The sequence below is a fragment of the Microtus pennsylvanicus genome, chromosome 1, assembly GCF_037038515.1.
Source record: "Microtus pennsylvanicus isolate mMicPen1 chromosome 1, mMicPen1.hap1, whole genome shotgun sequence".
NCBI classification, from domain to species: domain Eukaryota; kingdom Metazoa; phylum Chordata; class Mammalia; order Rodentia; family Cricetidae; genus Microtus; species Microtus pennsylvanicus.
Genome location: NC_134579.1, coordinates 136,967,062 through 136,989,029, shown reverse-complemented (window position 1 = coordinate 136,989,029; position 21,968 = coordinate 136,967,062). Strand labels below are relative to the sequence as shown.

General features: G+C 44.4%; 2 protein-coding genes across 9 annotated transcripts in view; both read left to right on the top strand.

Annotated features, from left to right (window-relative positions):
- The first annotated feature begins 1,553 nt into the window (after positions 1-1,553).
- On the top strand, positions 1,554-20,281 carry LOC142858200 (uncharacterized). Of its 7 annotated transcripts, none has more exons than XM_075987398.1 (6): positions 1,574-1,642; positions 7,124-7,368; positions 7,714-7,764; positions 9,240-9,366; positions 11,942-12,040; positions 15,645-20,273. In XM_075987398.1, the coding sequence occupies exons 3-6, from the start codon at positions 7,732-7,734 to the stop codon at positions 17,504-17,506; spliced, it is 2,121 nt and encodes a 706-aa protein (XP_075843513.1). In that variant the 5' UTR covers positions 1,574-1,642; positions 7,124-7,368; positions 7,714-7,731; the 3' UTR covers positions 17,507-20,273. The 7 variants fall into 7 exon arrangements, with proteins under 7 accessions (XP_075843507.1, XP_075843533.1, XP_075843513.1 ...); XM_075987407.1 differs by lacking the exon at positions 7,124-7,368 and adding an exon at positions 4,316-4,499 and having other exon boundaries at positions 1,578-1,606; XM_075987411.1 differs by lacking the exon at positions 1,574-1,642 and adding an exon at positions 1,694-2,197.
- LOC142858182 (uncharacterized) overlaps positions 4,481-21,968 on the top strand; it is a 93,413-nt gene continuing 75,925 nt past the window's right edge. For both annotated transcript variants that reach the window (XR_012911983.1, XM_075987375.1), the window contains exons 1-2: positions 4,481-4,499; positions 7,124-7,148. The gene's annotated coding sequence lies outside the window, so the exon portion shown is untranslated. The remainder of the gene's footprint in view (positions 4,500-7,123; positions 7,149-21,968) is intronic.

Genomic DNA, 21,968 nt, shown 5'->3' with positions numbered 1-21,968 from the left:
GAAACCAGAATCCAGGAAAAAATAAAATAAAAAATCTCCATGGGGCACAAAAAGCTTATCAGCTAGCTGAGACCACAGCCAGAGATGGCTTCTGTAAGGCTGTGGCAAAGGCTGGTTTCTGAACCCACCTTTTTACAGTAGAGGCACCAAGCATTAGTTCTGAACAAAGGAATTTTTATAATCTCAAGGTAAATCTCAGATACAGATAGCCTTACTTTACAATCTCCATTAACAGAGTTTTTCAGTTAAATTAGTGACTTAATGTATTGTCTTTCCTGGTACTTCCAGGTGGTGTTTACTGAAGCCCTGTGCTCTCCCCTTTGATGCTGCCAGTTTCACATAGCAGGAAAAATGTATAACCCAGAGGTCATATATCTATTTCCTAAAAGTTGACACAGCTCATATCTGTAGACTAGCTCTCAGTTTGCAGAGAGATGCTTTGGCCTTGTAAACAGAGCTATGGGTTGTAAAGCGGAGTAACCCACTCTTAATAGTTAATCCTTAAGCTACTGAGGAAGCTGCTGACATCTGTTCTTATTCTCCTAGGCATGTGTGTATATTGGTTTTTCGATTCAGGGTTTCTCTATAGCTCTGTAGCCTGTCCTGGAACTTACTCCATAGACCAGGTTGGCCTCGAACTCACAGAGATCTGCCTGCCTCTGCCTCCCAAGTGCTGGGATTAAAAGCCTGTCCCAACACTGCCCGGTTTATATTTTTATATTCTTATTCTTGGACCCTTCAGTCATCAATAATATTCTCTTGTGTAAATAGCATGGGCACTGAACCATGGAAGGGCCTGGCTCATCTGATTCTCTGAAATCTGTGATGTTAAGTACTCTCGTTTTAAACCAAACAAACAAACCAATTCTCTAGTTCAGTCTTTTCAAATTTATCATAGTCCCACTGACTCACAGTGAGGTGGAATCCTACTCCAGAGTCTAACTCAAAGCGTATTCAGAGCAGTTAACTCTCGAGCTTTTTTTCTTGTTTGTTTTGGTTTGTTTTTCGAGACAGGGTTCCTGTATGTAACAGCCTGGTTGTACTGGAACTTACTCTGTAGACCAGGCTGGCCATAAAGTCACAGAGATCCGCCTGCCTCTGCCTACCAAATGCTGGGATTAAAGGTGTGTGCCACCACCGCCTGGCGTCCTGATCTAATTTTATTCAAATTCTGTACTTTAAATTTAGGCTCGTCTGTACAATTCATAGGAGAGAAAATAAATTACACGAAGAACCCGGAAGTAACTTTTTTTTTTTTGAGACAGGGTTTTTCGGTACCTTTGGAGCCTGCCCTCCCTAGAACTCAATCTGTAGACCAAACTGGCTTCGAGCTGTCCTCTGGGACCCGAGTGCTGGGATAAAAGGCCTGCGCCATCACCATGCTAGGAAGCCTCCCCTTTAAGCGCGCACACCGTGGGAACTCCCACAAACCACTGGGCGAAGTTCCCAGACGGGCTGCTCAAGTTGCATGCTGGGATTTCTCCGAAGCTGTAGGCCTCCTGGATTTCTGTCAATCGGGACTACATTTCCCAGGAGCCTCCGTGCTATGTAAAATATCACCTTCCGGTGTCCTGGTTGAGGTACTGGGGACGGTCAGAACTTTCTGGTAGGAGGAAGAAGTTGTCGTTGGTGTAATTCTCCAGTGAGTGTGGGGGAGCCAGCGGGCTGGGTGTGAGCGGTGGTGTGGGGTGGGTGGATGGTGATGTGTGCGAGTGTGTAGGGATGGCGGTGTGTGTACGTGTGTACTCTGGTGCGTGCGTCTGTGCATGTGTGTGCATTTACACACCCCGAGCTCTCCGATTGTTCATGTCACTGTGCCAGTCGGTTCTGCTCCTGCTTTCCCTCACGGCCACGGCGGCTGAAGCAGAGGACCAGGCTGCGGTGATGAGAGGTCAGGGACGGAGTCTGAAGGGGAGCTGCCCCTGAGGTCCAGACTTGAGCGCGGGCGCGCATTTGAGCCCGGAGGCGCCTTCCGGGGTCGCCGAGGAGCGCAGCTACTTGTTGAGTCCGTAACTTTCTCAGCGCTCCAGCCGCCGTGAGTGTCGTGGGAGGTGAAGGACAGTGCTCTCTAGGATGTGTCACTAGGATGTGCAGTGTGGGATCTCGTGCTTGCTCAGGCTCCCCGCGTCGGCCGGAGTTCACAAGGAGGGCCTGGAGAAGAGTGCGGGCTTTATCGCTACACATCTGAGATTCAAGAGTGAATTTGCGCTCTCTCCCTCTTTGAGAAACGAGGTTTTAGTTTTACAATATAGAATTGTCAGTAAGTGAGGTAGGAATAGGTATATTGATGCCTCCACCATTGTGCCCCTTACATTGTCCCCTCCCTTTCCACTTAATAGTCACATGATCGTTTCGGAGTCCCTTGACATCTCTACAATCACTCCCTTTCTCCAAGAGGTTATAAGAACCTTCAGAGTCAGGCTGGAGAGATGGTTTAGAGGTTAAGAGTACTGACTGCTCTTTCGGAGGTCCTGAGTTCAATTTCCAGCAACCACATAGTGGCTCACAACCATCTGTAATGAAATCGGGTGCCCTCTTCTGGCCTGCAGGCATACATGTAGACAGAACACTGTAAACAAAATAAGTAAATAAACATTTTAAAAAATTAAAAAAAAAACAACAACCGTCAGAGGTTAGCGTTAGCGCTTTCAATCCCTGATTTGCTAAATCGCTGTTTCGATGACATCACATTTGGGTGGCCTTTGATCTTTTAAGGCCTTGCTTTCAAAGCAGGGAAGAATGGAGGTGGTAGGCGATTTCTGCTCCCTCCTGAGGATTTCAGGAATGGGAAAGGGACAGCACAAAATTTGCTGTCTTTGAGACCTAGTAATTGTCAGGGTGTCTGTGTATGGAAACGGGTAATATTGGCCCGATCGAGTTGTGCAGTGCTGTGGTTGAACGTGGGGATGCGGCTCTGTGGTATCTCAGAGTCTTGGTTCTCCCTTTCTCTGGGTCCCTAGGCTTGTCATGTGGCTCCGAATGACAGCTGTAGAGCCTGTTGGGGCAGAGCCAGCCGCAGAGTAAGGACCCAATGTGTTTAGTTGTCACTCTCTGTGGTCATTGGAGTTCATTCTCTTCAGTTTTCTGCAGTACGAGGGCGTGTTAGAAATAATGGGATTACTGACTGTATTTTTATGAAAATGGCTAATAAAAGGTAAGCTTTGTGGTGTACACTTAAAATGAGTACCTGAGAGGCAAAAGCAGGTGAATGTCTGTATTTCATGGTCATTTTAGCCGTACAGTCAGTTCTAGCCTAGCTGGGCTACACAGTAAACCCGGTCTCAAAACCAATAACAAGGTAAAGAAAATGAACTAATGTAGAACAGTTTTTTTTTAGATGAAATTTCTCGTATTGTGTCCAGCGTGGTCATTTGGAGTCTTCGTGTCCTTGGGGATGAATAAATCTGCCTGTCATATTTTTGTAGTGAGCACACTGAACGTCTGCTCTCCGAGTTTTTCAAAACCCCTTGTCATAGTCACGGTGCTGCTTGAGGTATCTGGAACTTGTGTTGTGTCGCTGAAATTGTGTAGTCCTTGGTCAGCGTCTTCCCGACTGCCTTACGGGTCGGCATCTCCCACTCTCAACCACGGTGTTGCACATCCAGCCTCAGCCGCTCACACCCCGTTACCCACCATCGTACCTGGTCCTGTGAGATAACGGTTTCAGGTTCTGCATGGAGATGGTGGTGTTTTTGGTTTAAAGGTTAGTTATTATTTAGAATTCTGCGGGTGGGGTTATGTGCACACGAGCGCTGGTGCCCGCAGAGACCAGATGGTTAGGATCTACAGGAGCTGGAGTTACAGGCATCGGGAGCTGTTAGGGAACTGAACTCCTGACCTCTGGAAAGTCAAACCAGCTCTCAGCCGCTGAGCCTTCTCTCCAGCCCCAGCATTTTCTTTTTGTCTTTAGCTTATTTCTCTCGTTTTCCTCCATGCTCACCATATTGTAGTAAATGGTTGGATATCTTTCCACTGCGTCTGTGAACCTCAATCTTGATTTGCTTTGTCCACTCATCTCTTGGTGGGGTTGCGAATCACAGCTGTGTAAGCTCTGCAGGAATACATGCGGGACTGTAAGTGTCACTTAGAGACACTGATTGTATTTCCCTTGTGTCATCCATGGACTGTTTGTAAGTTTTATTCATAATTGTTTTGGCCTACAGCATGCTGTTTTCTACAATGACTGTATTAATTTGCATTTCCTCCAATAATGTGCTTTTTCCACATCAATGTACTCATTATGTATCTTGCTGATATGGTCACTTTAAAATTTTTATTTAGTTTTTTTTTTCATATTTGTGCTTGTTTTCCCTAGACAACTGACGTGTAGCATATACTTGCCTGGTGCTGTGGAGGCCAGAAGACGGTGTCAGATCTCCTGAAAGTGGAGTTAGGGATGGTTGTGAGTCACCACCGGGGTGCTGGGAATCGAACCCACATCCTCTGCAAGAGTATGAAATACTCTATACCACTGGTCCATCTCTTTCTCCAGCCCACTGGTAACTGATACTTTTTCTGTCTCGAGGAGGCCTCTCAAATGTGTACCTATGCTTATTTTTCATGTACCACTAGTAGGTCACATTGGTGTTCCAGGGGAGGAAATGTCATTTTTGTACGTTTGTCTATTTCTTAAGTAGCATGCGTCCTTGTCACTGAATTGTCTGCATTCCTTAAAAAGTCAACGTCACCGTGTTGGAGTTTAGATGTTAACTGCGCGTCAGATGTGTAATTTGAAAATACTTTCTCCCTTTCTCTCCATTATCTAGATCATAGTTTCGTCTGCTGTGCAAAGCTTTTAGTTTGATATTAATTTCATTTGTCCGTTTTGCTTTTGTCGCTTGTGTTTTGTAGTAATGCCCAAAACATCCACTGTCAGGGAGACTTTCCTCTCTGTATTTCTCTATAGTCCAGTGTCACGGAGACTTTCCTCTCTGTATTTCTCTATAGTCCAGTGTCAGGGAGACTTTCCTCTCTGTATTTCTCTATAGTCCACTGTCACGGAGACTTTCCTCTCTGTATTTCTCTATAGTCCAGTGTCAGGGAGACTTTCCTCTCTGTATTTCTCTATAGTCCAGGGTCACGGAGACTTTCCTCTCTGTATTTCTCTATAGTCCAGTGTCAGGGAGACTTTCCTAAAGGTCTAGTGTCGTTCTCCTGAATGGTAATATTCAGTTTTGCCAGCACCACTCACTAAAGAGGCTGGCCTAGAACTCCTGGAACTGTGAACAAGCCTCATGCCTCTTGCCTCCCCAGTGCTGGCAATACAGACTTATGCTACCACATCCAGCAGGACTTTCTGTACTTTTATTTGTGGCCTTTGGGGTCACACACTTAATGAAGCACAGTCATAAAGGTCATGAGGTCACACACTAAACTATCAGAGAAATGTATCAGTGGGGGCTGGGGCGATGGCTCACTGTGTACGGTGCTCAGGCATGAAACTATGTGGGGCCAGAGACAGCTCTAACCCCAGCCTTCTATTGCAAGACAGGAGGTGGAGCCAAGAGCACCCTGAAAGGCTAGCTAGCTTGCTATATGCAGAGGCACGTGGGAAGGAAAGATAAAATGAAAATTTGTCTATGAATTTTGTGGGGAGATAAACAATGTATGATTTCATTATATTACCACATGTGCACTTGAGAGCTGGACATGGCGGTGTATGGCTGCAATCTCAGCGTGGGAGCTGGAGGAAGGAGTGAGAGTTGAGGACAGTCAGGGACATACAGTGCTCTGCCCCAAACAATTAAACAAACATCCAAAAGGATATGGACAAAACCTGTAGAACTAGAGCACTCATTCCCCATTTCGTAATGCTCTTCCCTAGGCCAGCATTTTAGGGAGTTTGAGGCTGTGTGTGTTGTGCAGATCTTGTGAGTACAGCTTGAATGCGGCTGAACACTGTACAGAGCACAAGGTAGTCCTCCCAGCCCAACACACAATCATTGTGTCAGCACAGGATAGTCCTCCCAGCCCAACACACAATCATTGTGTCAGCACAGGATAGTCCTCCCAGCCCAACACACAATCATTGTGTCAGCACGAGATAGTCCTCCCAGCCCAACACACAATCATTGTGTCAGTACAGGATAGTCCTCCCAGCCCAACACACAATCATTGTGTCAGCACAGGATAGTCCTCCCAGCCCAACACACAATCATTGTGTCAGCACAGGGTAGTCCTCCCAGCCCAACACACAATCATTGTGTCAGCACAGGATAGTCCTCCCAGCCCAACACACAATCATTGTGTCAGCACAGGATAGTCCTCCCAGCCCAACACACAATCATTGTGTCAGCACAGGGTAGTCCTCCCAGCCCAACACACAATCATTGTGTCAGTATGAGATAGTCCTCTGAGCTCAACACACAATCATTGTGTCAGCACAGGATAGTCCTCCCAGCCCAACACACAATCATTGTGTCAGCACAGGATAGTCCTCCCAGCCCAACACACAATCATTGTGTCAGCACAGGATAGTCCTCTGAGCTCAACACACAATCATTGTGTCAGTATGAGATAGTCCTCCCAGCCCAACACACAATCATTGTGTCAGCACAGGATAGTCCTCTGAGCTCAACACACAATCATTGTGTCAGCACAGGATAGTCCTCCCAGCCCAACACACAATCATTGTGTCAGCACAGGATAGTCCTCCCAGCCCAACACACAATCATTGTGTCAGCACAGGATAGTCCTCCCAGCCCAACACACAATCATTGTGTCAGCACGAGATAGTCCTCCCAGCCCAACACACAATCATTGTGTCAGTATGAGATAGTCCTCCCAGCCCAACACACAATCATTGTGTCAGCACAGGATAGTCCTCCCAGCCCAACACACAATCATTGTGTCAGCACGAGATAGTCCTCCCAGCCCAACACACAATCATTGTGTCAGCACGGGATAGTCCTCCCAGCCCAACACACAATCATTGTGTCAGTATGAGATAGTCCTCCCAGCCCAACACACAATCATTGTGTCAGCATGGTGAGGTTGAGAAACTGAATTCTAGAGATTAAAGACTTATGACATCTTGAATTTCTTGTGTGTGTGTAAAATATCTCATAATTATTGTAAATGGGGAACAATTCACATTCATGTCCTCTGATAACATGTTTTTCAGCTAATTATCTTCGTCAGGATTCCTGGTTATTGGTACAACATAAGCCATGACCATAGAGAGTGAGGGTTCTCAGGAAAGTGCTCCATGGTGTAGGATTCCATTTACTAAAAGTGGGTCCAGACTGCTGAACACTGCCTGAGGATTGCACTGCAGACCTCCTGGCCCTCCAGCCTTGCTGTGCCTCACTCAGCCCTGAGTTTCCAAAGGACGTACAGTTTGGTGCTGTCAGCCTGTCAGCCCTGAAGGTGGGGTTCCAGTAGGAAGACCTGCTCACAGTAGGAGGAGGGACCCGTCTAGGGCTAGCTGGAGCTCAGGATGGAGGATGGGATCCCTTCTGCCGACATCTTCTGGAGGAACGTCTAGGCACATGGGCTTATGCTCCACACGTCCACGTTGAGCCCTTGCGCAGTGGTTGTCGGGGTTAGGACAGAATCGGCTTTGTGTAGACTCCTGTCTGCTTCTGATTTGTGTGTGGGAGGCCATGAGCCGTGGGAGAGGAGTGTGAGTGGGGATGCTTGAGAAGGAAATCATGGTGTCATAGTGTGGACATTAAGTGACAGTCCAGTGAAAGGCTTTCTTTCTGTCCCCAGGGAGGATCCTGAAGAAGAATGGCCAGCTCTGGGTCTCAGGACGTGGTCTGTGTAAGTTGACATTCTCTCTCTACACAAGCGGCTTCCAGGTTAGATGACTGTTTGCTGTCTTTCTCTTGTGAAGCTTCCCAAGGACCTGAAATCCTCCAGCCCCGTCAGCCCCTTACACTGAGGGTTGGAAGGTCAGAGCACTTCCTGTCTGGCCTGTTTCCGGCTGCTTCTGCAGTTTTCTCTGAGTGCATTCCTGCACTGCCCTCTCCTGCCTGTGGTCAGGGAGGGCTGTGGTTGCAGAGGGGCCACAGTCCCACAGGGAACCAGGGTCTTTGGGGTTTCAGACCGTTGAGGTGATGGTCTCTGACTGCACTGGGGATCCTGATTGACATCTTTGGTGTTTTCAGGCTGATGACACAGGGTTTGAGAGTGAATGGCCTCGGTGCATGTGTGTGACGAGATGACCTGCTTGAGGGACTTTAAGAGAGAGTTCAGGGATGAGAGGAAGGTCATCCAGGCTGTGATTGGGAGGGGACTGTAGTCTTCAGAGTTCAGGGAGACCTGAGACACATGTGCCATCTTGAAAGTTCTTGTTTATGTTTTTACGAAAAACCCCTTAAACTAATATGCCAGTAATATGCACTCCTACATAGTTTATGAAATCTTACATAGTTTATAAATATCATGCTGATGACCAAATGAAATCCTTATGCTATCTCCTGATGCCACAACAAACCCAGGGACTCACACTGGTTCTTAGGTGTTTTACACTGAGCCTGGTGACAGTTCTCTTTTGTGCTGTAACTGGAAGGCTGCGGATGGAATGGAAGCGCACCTCTATTGGATGTGTAGGGGGATGGAATGGAAGCCCACCTCTATTGGATGTGTAGGGGGATGGAATGGAAGCGCACCTCTATTGGATGTGTAGGGGGATGGAATGGAAGCGCACCTCTATTGGATGTGTAGGGGGATGGAATGGAAGCGCACCTCTATTGGATGTGTAGGGGGATGGAATGGAAGTGCACCTCTATTGGATGTGTAGGGGGATGGAATGGAAGCGCACCTCTATTGGATGTGTAGGGGGATGGAATGGAAGTGCACCTCTATTGGATGTGTAGGGGGATGGAATGGAAGCGCACCTCTATTGGATGTGTAGGGGGGATGGAATAGAAGCGCACCTCTATTGGATGTGAAGGGGGATGGAATGGAAGCGCACCTCTATTGGATGTGTAGGGGGGATGGAATGGAAGCACACCTCTATTGGATGTGTAGGGGGATGGAATGGAAGCGCACCTCTATTGGATGTGTAGGGGGGATGGAATGGAAGCACACCTCTATTGGATGTGTAGGGGGATGGAATGGAAGCGCACCTCTATTGGATGTGTAGGCCACACTCCTCCTTTCCTGGGGGAGCTCGTGCAGTCAGGTGCCTTGAGCATCTCCATGTGGCTCCTCCCACCCTTGAGTCCTTTCCCTTCTCTTTTTTCATCTTGAATGCTTCCCCAGTTTGACTCTGCTTGTGTTTGTGGTTTCAGGGGTCAGTGACATTTAGGGATGTGGCTGTTGACTTCTCTCAGGAGGAGTGGGCCTACCTGGATGCTGCTCAGAGGGTCTTATACAGGGACATGATGTTGGAGACCTACAGAAACCTCCTCACAGTGGGTAAGGTGTCCTCTAAACTGTTGGCTTTCCTCCCTCTGAATGAGAAGTCAGGGCCATCTTTCCTGTGGTAGCTGAAGCTGGGCCTGGTGGCCTATGCCTGTCATTCCTTCACTCAGAAGGCTGAGGCAAAGATAATTGCTGTGAGCTCAAGGTCACCCTCAGATCCATAGTGAATTCCAGTATAGCCTAGTTACAAGCCTTGTTTCAAATATAATAAAACAAAGAAACAAACAAAATGAAATAAACAAGGAGATAAATCAATATATAGAGTTAGTGGCTAGTGAGATAGCTTGTTGATTAAGGGAGCTGAATCCTCTTTCTGAGGACCCAGGTTCAATTTCCAGCTCCACAGTGTGGCTCACAGCCTTCTGTAACACCAGTTCCAGGGACCTGATGCCATCTGGCTTCCATGGTGATCATGCATGCATGTGATGCTCAGACATACATGCAGACAGACACTTACATGCACATAAAAGAAATTGAAGTCAGTATATTTTTAAAGAGGGAGCTGAGCTCCTCCTTCTTCCCAAAGGAATATTGTGAGATTTGTTGGGTTGAAAATAGGAGCTTCCTGAAGCACCTGCCTTTTGTCCACACCTTGGAGTTCCCCTCAGAGTGGTCTGGGTTCAATGAGAGACTCTGTCTCAAAAACCAAAGTGGGGAGCAATCAAAGAAGACACCCCACACTGCTCTCTGGCCTATACACAGACCCATGCATGCATGCCTACCCACACTTGTATACACACCCTCATAAAAACATACATACACCGTGCATGCATGCATGCAGAAATACAAGCGTCTTTATGATCTACTTACTAATGAATCAATGAAATCGATTCAGAACAGAAGTGTACACAGTCTGTTTCCTTCTCTGAACACTTCCTTTACCTGCTTTAGTTTTAGGATGTGATGTTTGTCTTTTTCCTTGAGCAAATCTGTAAGAATAGGGTGTAAATGGGAAAGTAGGCAGCATAGATAATTATGGTGACTATTTTTATGGCCGGGCCTGTGGCTCTAGTACAGCACTACCTAGCATACTCAGGACCATGGTTCCCTCCCCAGCATTAGTAAATCAATAAATAAAATGTAAAAATATTTTGTGTTACTATATGTCAGGCAACATTGAAATATTTTAATATAGTATTTAATCTTAGTAGTAACCCTATCCAATACATATCATCAACTCAATCTAAATAATTTTCATTCTTATTCTTTTTTTTTTTTTTGAGGCCATGTCTCATGTAGCTCAGGGTGGTTTTGGATTGGCTATGAAACTATGGTGTGGGAAGTCCTTTTGTATATGTGTTGCTTTTATTAGTTAGTGAATAAAGAAGCTGCTTTTGGCCAATGGCTTAACAGAAAAAAAATGTGTGTGTGTGTGTGTGTGTGTGTGTGTGTGTGTGTGTGTGTGTAGAAAGAGAGAGAGAGAGAGAGAGAGAGCGAGCAAGGAGACAACGTGTAGCGGCCAGAAGGAGAAGACACGAGGTGTTAGGTAGAACCTTGCTGGTAGGCCACAAACCTCATGGCAAAATATAAAATAAAGGAAATGGGTTAATTCTAGTTGTAAGAGCTAGCTAGCAATACACTTAAGCTCTTGGCCAAAGAGTATTGCAAATAATATAGTTTCTGTGTGATTATTTCGGGAGTCTGGGTGGCCAGGAAATGAACAAGCAGCTTCTGCTAACAAATTGGTGCCCAATGTGGGAACCTTGCCGGTAGGCCACAAACTTTGTGGTAAGAAAATAAAATAATGGAAATGGGTTAATTCTAGATGTAAGAGTCAACTAACAATACTCTTAAGCTATTGGCCAAACAGTATTGCAAATAATATAGTTTCTGTGTGATTATCTCCGGAGTCTGGATGGCTGGGAAGTAAACAAGCAGCTTCTGCCAACAAAACTAAGGCTGGCTTTGAACGTCTCCTTTACCTTCTTCCATTCCTCCAGTCTAGTGATTTCAAGTCTGAGCCACCATGCCCAGGTTTTAGATGGCAACAGTGCACATAGAATCTTATGGGACTTGCCTAAACAGATGGCACTGTTAGTGAGCTGCAGAGATGGGGTTTACCATAGACGGTGTAGCCTAAGGGTTTGTGTTCTCACCCACTATGTATACTTTCCTCTTAAGTACAAGCTCCTGCCTGCATTCAAATGAGATTAAAACCCTTTTCTGAAACAGCTGGTTCCTCCCCCAGGTCTCCTTCTCTGAAGTCTTTCCTCAGCATTAGTTGGGCTCTTTATTCTGTCTTTCCCAGACAAGGGTCCTGCTCTGCAGCACTGACTGGCCTGCTCATTCCCCCAGCTGCTGGGCTCACAGGATGATCCACCATGTGAGCCCGTATAGAACTTTATAATAAATACGTCTGCATTAATAAATAAATCTTTAAAAATCTATACTGGCAGCTCATTGTCCCACACACCCTTCATCTCAGCATTTAGGAGGCAGAGGCAGGCAGATGAGTAAGTTCAAAGCCAGCCTGGTCTACATATTGAGTTCCAGGACATCGTGGGATAATTAGAGACCAATTCTCAAAAAATGAAAGTCTCCACATGTGTCATTTTTCCTTTCTTTTAAGTGGGAAGTTCCATTTCCAAACCCGATCTGATCACCTTATTGGAGCAGGAGAGAGAGCCCTGGATGGCTGTGACGGAAGAAGCAGACAGGCCCAGCCCAGGTGAGTAAGAGGAAGAGGGCTGCAGCATCGCCATCTCAGCGTGTGGTCGGAGAGGTCCCCACGCCTGACCCGGGGTTGACCACTCCTTTCAGAGCGCCAGGGCCTGTGGAAGAACGTGCCTGAGACCTGGGAAGGAAGTCAAGGTCATAGCAAAAGCTGCCACAGGGGCTGCTAGTTCATGAGTCTAAGTTGTTCGCCCCTCTTCCCTTGTACTGGAGCAGTTACCCTCTTTGTGTCATTTTAAATGTGTGTGTGTGTGTGTGTGTGTGTGTGTGTGTGTGTGTGTGTGTGTGTGTGTGTGTGTGTGTCTACAGGTACCCAAAGGGGCCATAAGAGAGCGTCAGACCCCCTGGGGCCGGTACTTGAACCCAGGTCCTCTGGAAGAGCAGTCAGAGCCTTTGACTGCTGATCCAGTAGTAAGATACTTTGAGCACCAGTGAATGCAGTAAACTGTGAGGCATAGCAAACAATCTAATTCTGTGTCTTCATAGACCCTTTGAACAAGGTGTGACGGTGTAGCCTATGCTTTCACTGCTGCACTGGGGAGGTGGAGGAGGCAGATCCCTTGTTTTCCTGGCAACTCCACCTAGTTTACTTGACAAGCTCCAGGCAAAAGAGAGTGTATAACTGCCTGGGGGGTTGGGGGGGACAGGACCCAGCCTCCAGCAGCACTTTTTTTTTTAATCTGAGAGAGTGAAGGGAAAATGACAGTCACTGTGTCTTGATGACTTTTCTTTATTCTCTATTCTTCTATGTTTTCTGTGTTCTTTCTACTGTATACTTTTTTCTGAAGCTTATATATTTCCAGACAATATCGGAATTACAGTGTGGTTCCGTTCTGTTTCCCAGTGGACAACTCCAATGGATACAGAACAAACAGTGAAAACAACGTGTTTTCCATCCCCTCCCATGGTTAAACATGGTTAACCGTGTACATAGTACAAGTGAGAGACAGATCAGCCCCAGAACCCACGTGCATTCTCCCTTTATTAGGATAGATTCCCCCACAGATTATATGCTGCCTTTGGCTTCACCTCCCTCTGCTCCTCCCAGTTCCTCCCCACTTCACCTCCTATCTGGATCTATTCCATTTCTCTCTTCTTGGAAAACATGCATGCTTCTAAGGGATAGTAATAAAATACAATATAATAAAATAAAGTAGGCTAAAACAAAACTAACACATTGGAGTTGGCAAAATAAACAAATAGAATAGATACCAGCCAAGAGAAGGCACAAGAAACAGAAACACGCTTGTTTACACCAACACTAAACTGGAGGCCCTGATAAACTTATGCAGAAAGCACCTGGCACCGCTTGGGTGGGCGACCCTGTGCATAGGTATGGCCACTGGGGCTCCAGGTGAAATGTCTGGGGAGCTGGATAGACTAGGTAGGTGGTGCTGGATGGGACTACAAGAGGGAGAAAGCAGGTGTTCCACTAGGATCTTCTTAGCCCCCTGGGGAATAGGAAAGGAGAGTTAGGAGAGGCCACAGCAGATAGTCGACTACAGATTTGGAGATGAGACTGGGGATTGGATTTGGCGGAATAGAGGGAGAGGTGAAGATCTGTAGTTAGTCTGCCTGTCACTAGAGTGACCTTTTGGTTTCCAGAGAATGCCTGTCGGATTGGGAGTTGGGGTAAAGCAGTGGGAACAAGAAAATTGGGAAGTGTCGATCTGAGTGATTGACTGGAGATCAGGGCGGGAATGAAGGGGAGTCCACAGCAGGTGGTGTTGCAGAATTTCCTGCTGGCCTTGCACCAGAGAGTTAGCACCTAGCCCTAGTCCATCCTTTGTGTTACAGGTACCTTTTGTTGCCCTATGTGAATCTTGTCTGAGAGTTTCCCAAGTATACAAAGCCTATGCAGAACTTGGTTAGGGGCAACCTGGAAAACTATGGTACCCCTGAATCAGGCATTTGCGTTTGGCATTGTACTTTTGAAAGCTTCATTCGGGTTGTTTTGAGCATATGGAAACCAGCTGGCTGAACTGTACATATGGGAAAAGATGAAAATGCCCTGGGCGAAGGGAAAGTGCTGCAGTCTGTGAAAGAGTCCCTGTGGCCTCAAAAGGCTAAGTCAGTTCTCAAGTGTCTCTAGTATTTATTTCAGTGGCCCACGGGAACCTACATATCCATTCCACGACATCTGTGGAAAGGTGTTCTGCTACAGAGCTAGGGATGAGACTAGGAAATTGGAATTGGTGGATAGGCGGGATAGGTAAAGATCTGCACTTAGCTTACCTTCTTCCCTGACTGGAGTTCCTTAGTGTTCTTTAAAATTGTAATGAATTCTATCCCCATTTTTTTTTCTTTTTAGCTTGTTTTTGTTTTTCTCAAACAGTGTCTCACAGTCTAACCCAAGATGGCCCAAGATTCATGGCCCTGTTACCTATGACTCCTTGTTGCTGGGATTACAGTTGTCTACCAATACCACTACATATTAATACCCCCTTTTAATTTTTAAGAATTCCAAGTCCAGTGCAGGAGTTAGTGGTGCACTTCTTTAATACCAGCACTCAAGAGGCAGAGGACAGTGGATCTCTGAGTTCCAGGAAAACCTGGTCTACAGAGTGAGTTCTCGGACAGCCCTGACTATACAGAAAATCCCTGTCTCAAAAAAAAAAACAACAAGCAAACAAAAAGAATTCCAAGTCCAAACCAGTTTCCTTGTCATGACAGATATGTATATATGTATTTTTTGTGGTATACTGGTGTGTTGTGACATTCAAATCCATTGGGAAAGACCAAAGACTTAGAGCCTATTCAAATTTAGATTGAATGGATGCATTCCACTACTACCAGAAGGATTGCAGCCTTAGAACAGAGTAGCATGCTGTGCACATGTGTGGTAGGGTGGGGTTTTAAAGCAGACATCAGAAAGGCATGCATTACTACTATCTGGATTCCACAGCTGGGCAGGGACATTGTTGTACTTCCCTCAGTTGTTTCTTTGTTTCCTGCTATCTAGTAAGAAAAGACCATCTCACCTCTATTCCACAGCCATATGCAAGTAATTATTTTGTTTTGTTTCTTGTTTGGTTTGTTTTCTGAGAGATACACAAATTTTCCAGAAGCAAAAGCAAGGGTTAATATTTCCTGGCCCAGTTTCCTGTTATCTCACTTGCAGGTCACTAGGATCTTCCAGGTATTCCAGAGCAGAAGGTCGGTGACCCTTTAAGGGATGTCTGTCTCCATATTAAGTTTCTTTAGCCATCACAGGGGACCTGTGTAAGTTATTAGTAACATCTGAACACTAAGGACTGGAATACAACAGTTCATTTTTGAGCAGGCAATAATAACACAGTGCCGTCAGATTGGGGTTGACTTTTACATATCCTCAGCTTCAAAAACCTTCATTGCAGGGTATGTGTTTCTAGTAGTATAGAAAGAGACATGCAAAATTAGTTCACACTAGTTACTTATAATCTTGTTAAGCAAACATGCCTTCCCATTTCTAACCTGTCCTACTTCTGCCTTTTGTGATTGCTGTTCTCCTTGCTCCTGCTCAGCTTTTCAGAAAATATGTTTGCGTGTGGCCATTCATTTAATGGAGTGTGTGTGCGTTGTAGAGAAATAATATATTTTTGCTTTATTCTCTCTTTCAGATATGGAGTCATGTTATGAAGCTGAAACTATATCTCCAGAAAGCCATATTTATAATATAAATCTACCCAATCAGAGCATGCAGCAATTAAATAAATCTCTTGATCTCCAGGGCTCCAGTTTTAGTCATGGTCCCAACTATAATGCATTCAAGAGACTACAGAGTTGTCAAGGAGATGCTGATATAAAGATTAGTAACAAGGAAAAACTGCCTGCTTACACCTGCCAGACTCATACTCACAGCAGAGAAAAAGCCTATGAATGTAAAGAGTGTAGGAAGTATTTTGGTTGTAGTTCAAATCTTGTTCAACATCAGACTATTCACACTGGAGAGAAACCCTATGAATGTAAGGAATGTGGAAAAGCCTTCAGACTCCACCAACAACTTACAAGACATCAGAAGTCTCACAGTGGTGAAAAACCTTTTGAATGTGATGAGTGTGGAAAGGCCTTTCATCTTCCCAACCTGCTTAAGTACCATAAAACCATTCATACAGGTACGAAACCATTTGAATGTGAGGAATGCGGGAAGTCCTTCAATCGTGTCTCCACTCTTTTTCAACACAGAATTATTCATGCTGGTGTGAAGCCATATGAATGTAAAGAGTGTGGGAAAGCCTTTAACCGTCGCTCAAACCTCATGCAACATCAGAAAATTCACTCTGGTGAGAGACCCTTTCAGTGTAAGGAGTGTGGAAAAGCCTTCACTATTCTGGCACAGCTCACTCGGCACCAGAACATTCATACTGGAGAGAAATCATTTGAATGTCAGCAGTGTGGCAAGATATTCAGTAGTGGCTCATACCTTGCACGACACCACAGTGTTCATACCAGTGAGAAACCCTTTGAATGTAATGTCTGTGGGAAGGCTTTTAGGCTTCATCTGTATCTTTCTGAACATCAGAAAACTCACACTGATGAGAAACCTTTTAAGTGCAAGCTGTGTGGGTCAGCCTTCAGACGTAAGTACCAACTTAGTGAACATCTGAGAATCCATACTGATGTGAAACCCTATCAGTGCAAGGAATGTGGGAAACACTTCCGTCGACGTTCAAATTTTACTGAACATCAGAGTATTCACACTGGAAAGAAACCATTTGAGTGTAAGGAATGTGGGAAAGTCTTTAGACTTAATATACATCTCATTCGACATCAAAGATTTCATAGTGGTGAGAGACCTTTTGAGTGTAAAGAATGTGGAAAGACCTTTCATTTTTCCAGCCAGCTTAATTACCATAAAACCATTCATACAGTTCAAACACCTTTTGAATGTGAGGAATGTGGGAAGTCCTTCAAGCGAGTCTCCAGCCTTGTTGAACATAGAATTATTCATGCTGGTGTGAAGCCATATGAATGTAAAGAGTGTGGGAAAGCCTTTAATCGTCGCTCAAACCTCATGCAACATCAGAAAATTCACTCTGGTGAGAGACCCTTTCAGTGTAAGGAGTGTGGAAAAGCCTTCACTGTTCTGGCACAGCTCACTCGGCACCAGAGTATTCATACTGGAGAGAAATCATTTGCATGCGAACAGTGTGGGTCAGCCTTCAGACTTCAGTACCAACTTACCCAGCATCAGAGAATTCATACTGATGTAAAACCTTTTCAGTGCAAGGAATGTGGAAAGGGCTTTATTCGTGGTACAGGCCTTAGGATTCATGAGAGAATCCATACTGGTGAGAAGCCCTTTCAATGTAAGGAATGTGGAGAAGCCTTTCAGTATCATTACCAATTTCTTGGACATTTTAGAATTCATACTGGCAAGAATCCTTATGAATGTACACAGTGTGGGAAGTTCTTTACTCGTGGTGGAGACCTTAAAGTACATCAGAGAATTCACACTGATGGGAAACCTTACCAGTGTTAATGTGAGAAGCCCTTTGGTGACAATCAAGCTTGGTTTGACGTGCTAAAATTCATAATAGTAAGAAGCCTTATGATGTAAGGAATGAGAAGGCCTTCGGTAATTCTAAGATAGCTGTATATTGTATATTGGAGAGTTCATTATGATGAAAAACCATATGAATATAAGAAATTTCAGAAAATATTTATATTTAGTTCAGCTGTTACTACACCGTGGAGAATTCATACTGATATAAAACTCTTTGTCACTGTAAAGAATGTGGAAAAACCTTCAATTTGAGCTTAGACCTTCTTCAACATAAAGAATCCATGCTGGTGTAAAATCCTGTGAATGCAAGAACTGTGGGAACATTTATAGAATTCGCTCTTAAACCTCATCAGAGAGCCCTTCTAGACCTGAAACCCTGTGAATATGAAGAATGTGGGAAAGCCTTATTGTGAATGATGAGCTTCCACAGCATCATCAGAAGTCCTATGCATGTAAGGAAGGCGGACAAGTCTTTTATATGGAAATTTTACTGAACATCAGAGTACTCGTTGGCAAGACTGTGACTAAAAAGAATGTGCCCTAAGATTTGGTCAGCATCAAAGTATTCATGTATTTTTGATGAGGAGAAAGCCTTAGAGAGTGAGATTGTGGGAAGTCTGTTGTTCAGAGATGATACTCTGTTGGTAATACCTTTGAATGTCAGAAATATAGGGTAGCCATCATGTTCTTGATGTACTCTTGTTTTTTAAATAAATTTAATCTACCAAACACTATACAGCCAACATAGGAAGAGCAGTTATTGGAACTAGGGGTACCTGAGGCATCTTCCTTGTCCCATGGCTCCTGTGGTTTAGGCACAATCTTTACATTCTGTCTAGTTGATTAATGGTGAGCACAGTACCAGACAAAATTGTGGACGCAGGGTCCAACAGATATAAAATCCTTAAAGAAGCGTTTGGTTCGTGCCTGTATTCTGTAAAGTGACTTTTATTGCCATTCCTGTAACTGGTACGAAAGGCAAATTGTATTGCAGATAGTTTAGAAAAGACTCACGCATTCCTCCACTATTCAATTTTAAAATGCTCCATTCTGTATAAAGTCTGGTGACTGAAAATATATATGAAAGGATTTTTGTTGAGAATCCATTCCTTAGGTATTTTTGTGAAGTTAAAAAACAAAGCTATTGATGAATAAGGACTTTTTAACGGAGTTTAATACCTAAAAATTTAAAAACTAAAACCCTATAATTTGTACTCTGTCCACCATTAAGACAAACTATACATTTGTGACAAGGCATGATAGTGCAGTCTCCTCTGTCACCTACTCTTGCTCAAGCCATTTTGGGGGTGAATAGAATTTGACTTCTGATGGAGAACCTTGTGGAAAATTACTAAACTCTGTTCTTGGAACTAGAGGTCAAGATTCCCCAGCTAATTAGTCTGGCTTCTGTTAACCTGCCTGGATATACAAACCTCTCCTTGCAGCTAACTGCTTATTTTGGCTTCTGTTAAACTGCCAGCTTAGGCAAAACCTTCCCTTACATCTGCTGAGCAAGATAACAGAATGTGGGTTTTGCTTTTAATAGTCTCTTGCTCTAAATGCTTGGAGCTACACAGGTCCCCACTACCAGAGTGTAGTCCTTGCTGGTTGGAATAAAGACTTAGTTGACTATAAACCATCTGAGTGATCTTCTCTGGTGACCCATAAAAGATTAACAAAAATAGCCAAAATGGCTGGAGGGAGGATGGTGCAAGCCTTAATCCCAGCATTCAGGAGTCAGAGGCAGGTGGATCTCTGTGAGTTTAAACCAGCCTGATTTACTGTAATTGGTTATTCTTTTACTCTCGGGGGGGGGGGAGGGGCTTTCCTACAAGTTCCCAAATAAACATATGCAGGCTTATTCTTACCTACAGATGCCTGGTCTTAGCTTGACTTGTTTCTTGTCAGCTTTTCCTAACTTAAATTATTCCATCAACCTTTTTCTTTGGGCTTTTGCCTTTCTCTATTTCTTTTCTTCTTACTCTATTGCTTGCTGTATAGCTGGAGTTTATAGCCCCTGATGTTCTCTCCTTTTTTCATTCCTTGATTTTCTCTTCCCAGATTTCTCCTATTATCTCTGCCTACTAACCCCTCCTATCCTTTCTCCTGCCTTGCTTTGGCTGTTCAGCTCTTTATTAGACCAATCAGGTGTTTTAAACAGGAAAATTAATACAGCTTCACAGAGTTAAAGAAATGGAACCTAAAAGATTACAATACATCTTTGCATCATTAAACAAATACTGTACAGCATAAATAAATGTGATGCATCTTAAATTAATATTCTACTACAGTCTACAAAGTGAATTCTGTAACAGGCAGGGCAGTTGCATGGAGAATCCCCGCAACAAAGATGAGTTTTTTCTTACCTGAAAGATTTGGACTAGAAGTGGATGCTCCCACTTGAAGCAGGAGATGTCTCACAGATGCGCACTCCATTTCTGGACTGTAGTTCATTGCAGATATAGTCAAGTTGACAACCAAGAACAGCCATCATGCCACCAAAATAAACTGGAGGGAAGCTAGCACTTTGCAAGATACTGTATGTTCATGATTGTGTTATGTGGAAACATAAATAGACCTGTGCATATGCTATGTGTAGTCGTGTGTGTGATGTGGAAAGATGTTCATGTGTTTCTATGATATCAGTTATTGAGTAAGCAATACGTTTACAAGATTTGGCTTGCTGGTTACAATTTGTCAAGTATCCCAATTTTGCTTGGTAGCTGGTTGCTGACAATAACAGGTTCTTTTATTCCAATTTTTTTGTTTGTTCATTTTTTTTTTTGAGACAGGATTTATCTGTCCTGGAACTCATTCTGCAGACCAGGCTGGCCTTGGACTCACAGAGATGCGCCGACTTCCTGAGTGCTGCCACCACTGCCCCGCTCTTGTTTCTGGTCTTGATTACCAATATGAAGTTTTCCATTGCACATGAACACATCACACAGTAATATACAGATATTCAGGTTACAAAATGACTCAGATAGTGCTAAAGAGGTTTCAGAGTTCGAAGAGGCTGTGCTGAAGTCCAGACACAGCTGACAGAGGCCCATAGAAGTGTCTGGAGAGACCAGAAAAATGACAGAGTGCAGGTGTTCAAGAACAGATAGCGCTGGGCGGTGGTGGCGCACACCTTTAATCCCAGCTCTTGGGAGGTGGAGGCAGGTGGATCTCTGTGAGTTCAAGGCCAGCCTGGTCTACAAGAGCTAGTTCCAGGACAGGCTCCAAAAGCTACAGAGAAACCCTATCTTGAAAAACAAAAAACAAAAAAAATCGAGAACAGAGATCACCCAAGGCTCAATCTTGTGAGCTGGGTGTCAAGGACAGGAGAAACCAGCCTAGAGTCTGATGACAGCTGGAGGTGTTTTTCATTTGTAGTTTTCCCGAGAATGAGGCTCATGAGTGGCATGCTGACTAGGCAGCGTGTCTGGCACACTTTGGTACTGGGATGCTCTTTTTTTGGTCCCAGGTGAGGTTATCCCATCTTCCACAACTGATACGTTCAGGTGTCAGGCACGATACATTTTCAGATGTCATTTTGGTACAAATAAGTTACCAGTTTGTGCCTCCTGGTGTGCTGGCAGATGGTTGTTCACGTAGTAAGGTGGAGAATCATTTCTTCATGGCATTTACAACTCAAGGTAGAGTAATTGAGTCAGGTTTCCTGCTTTCTAAAATGGAGCCATTCAGTGATAGCAGAAAGCTGATTCTCCATACAATTCAGACTAACCTAAAGCCAGCCCAGCTGCTCTCTACATGTGCTCATCAGGTTTGGGGCGCGAGGGACCACGTTCCATGTCAGTGAGTCTTCTGTACCGGTTGTGGTCTCTGGGTTTCTGTTGGTATGCACCACATCAATCATAGTGAAAACAATCTCTGGTTCCCCAGTGAATACTGTTACTTTTCCAGACCCTGGCTCCCATTCATTACATCCTGCTTACACAGTTACAGAAATGGTAATAGTTAACAATTGGCCATGGATATGTAGGATTGATTAAATTTATTCTAAGATTCTGCTGGACTCAGCTGTCCAGATTGAAGGTATTTTGGCAATTCTAGAACCCTTCTTTCTTTCTTTCAAATGACTTAGTATTTGTAAAATCTGTCTTAAAGATCTTAAATTTAAAAAGGAGTTTTTAAAATTTTTTGTAAGCTTAAAAGCCTCATTTTGTCATCAGCATCAGGGAGATAACACTCTACCCTGCTGGTAGCCAGATGAGACCATTATTCATAGGGACTCCCAAATAGAGCTGAATTCTTTTTTTTGTTGTTTGTTTGTTTGTTTTTTGTTTCTGTATTTTTTTAAATTTATTTACTAATTATTTATTAAAGATTTATGCCTCCTCCCCGCCACCGCCTCCCATTTCCCTCCCCCTCCCCCAGTCAAGTCCCCCTCCCTCGTCAGCCCAAAGAGCAATCAGGGTTCTCTGCCCTGTGG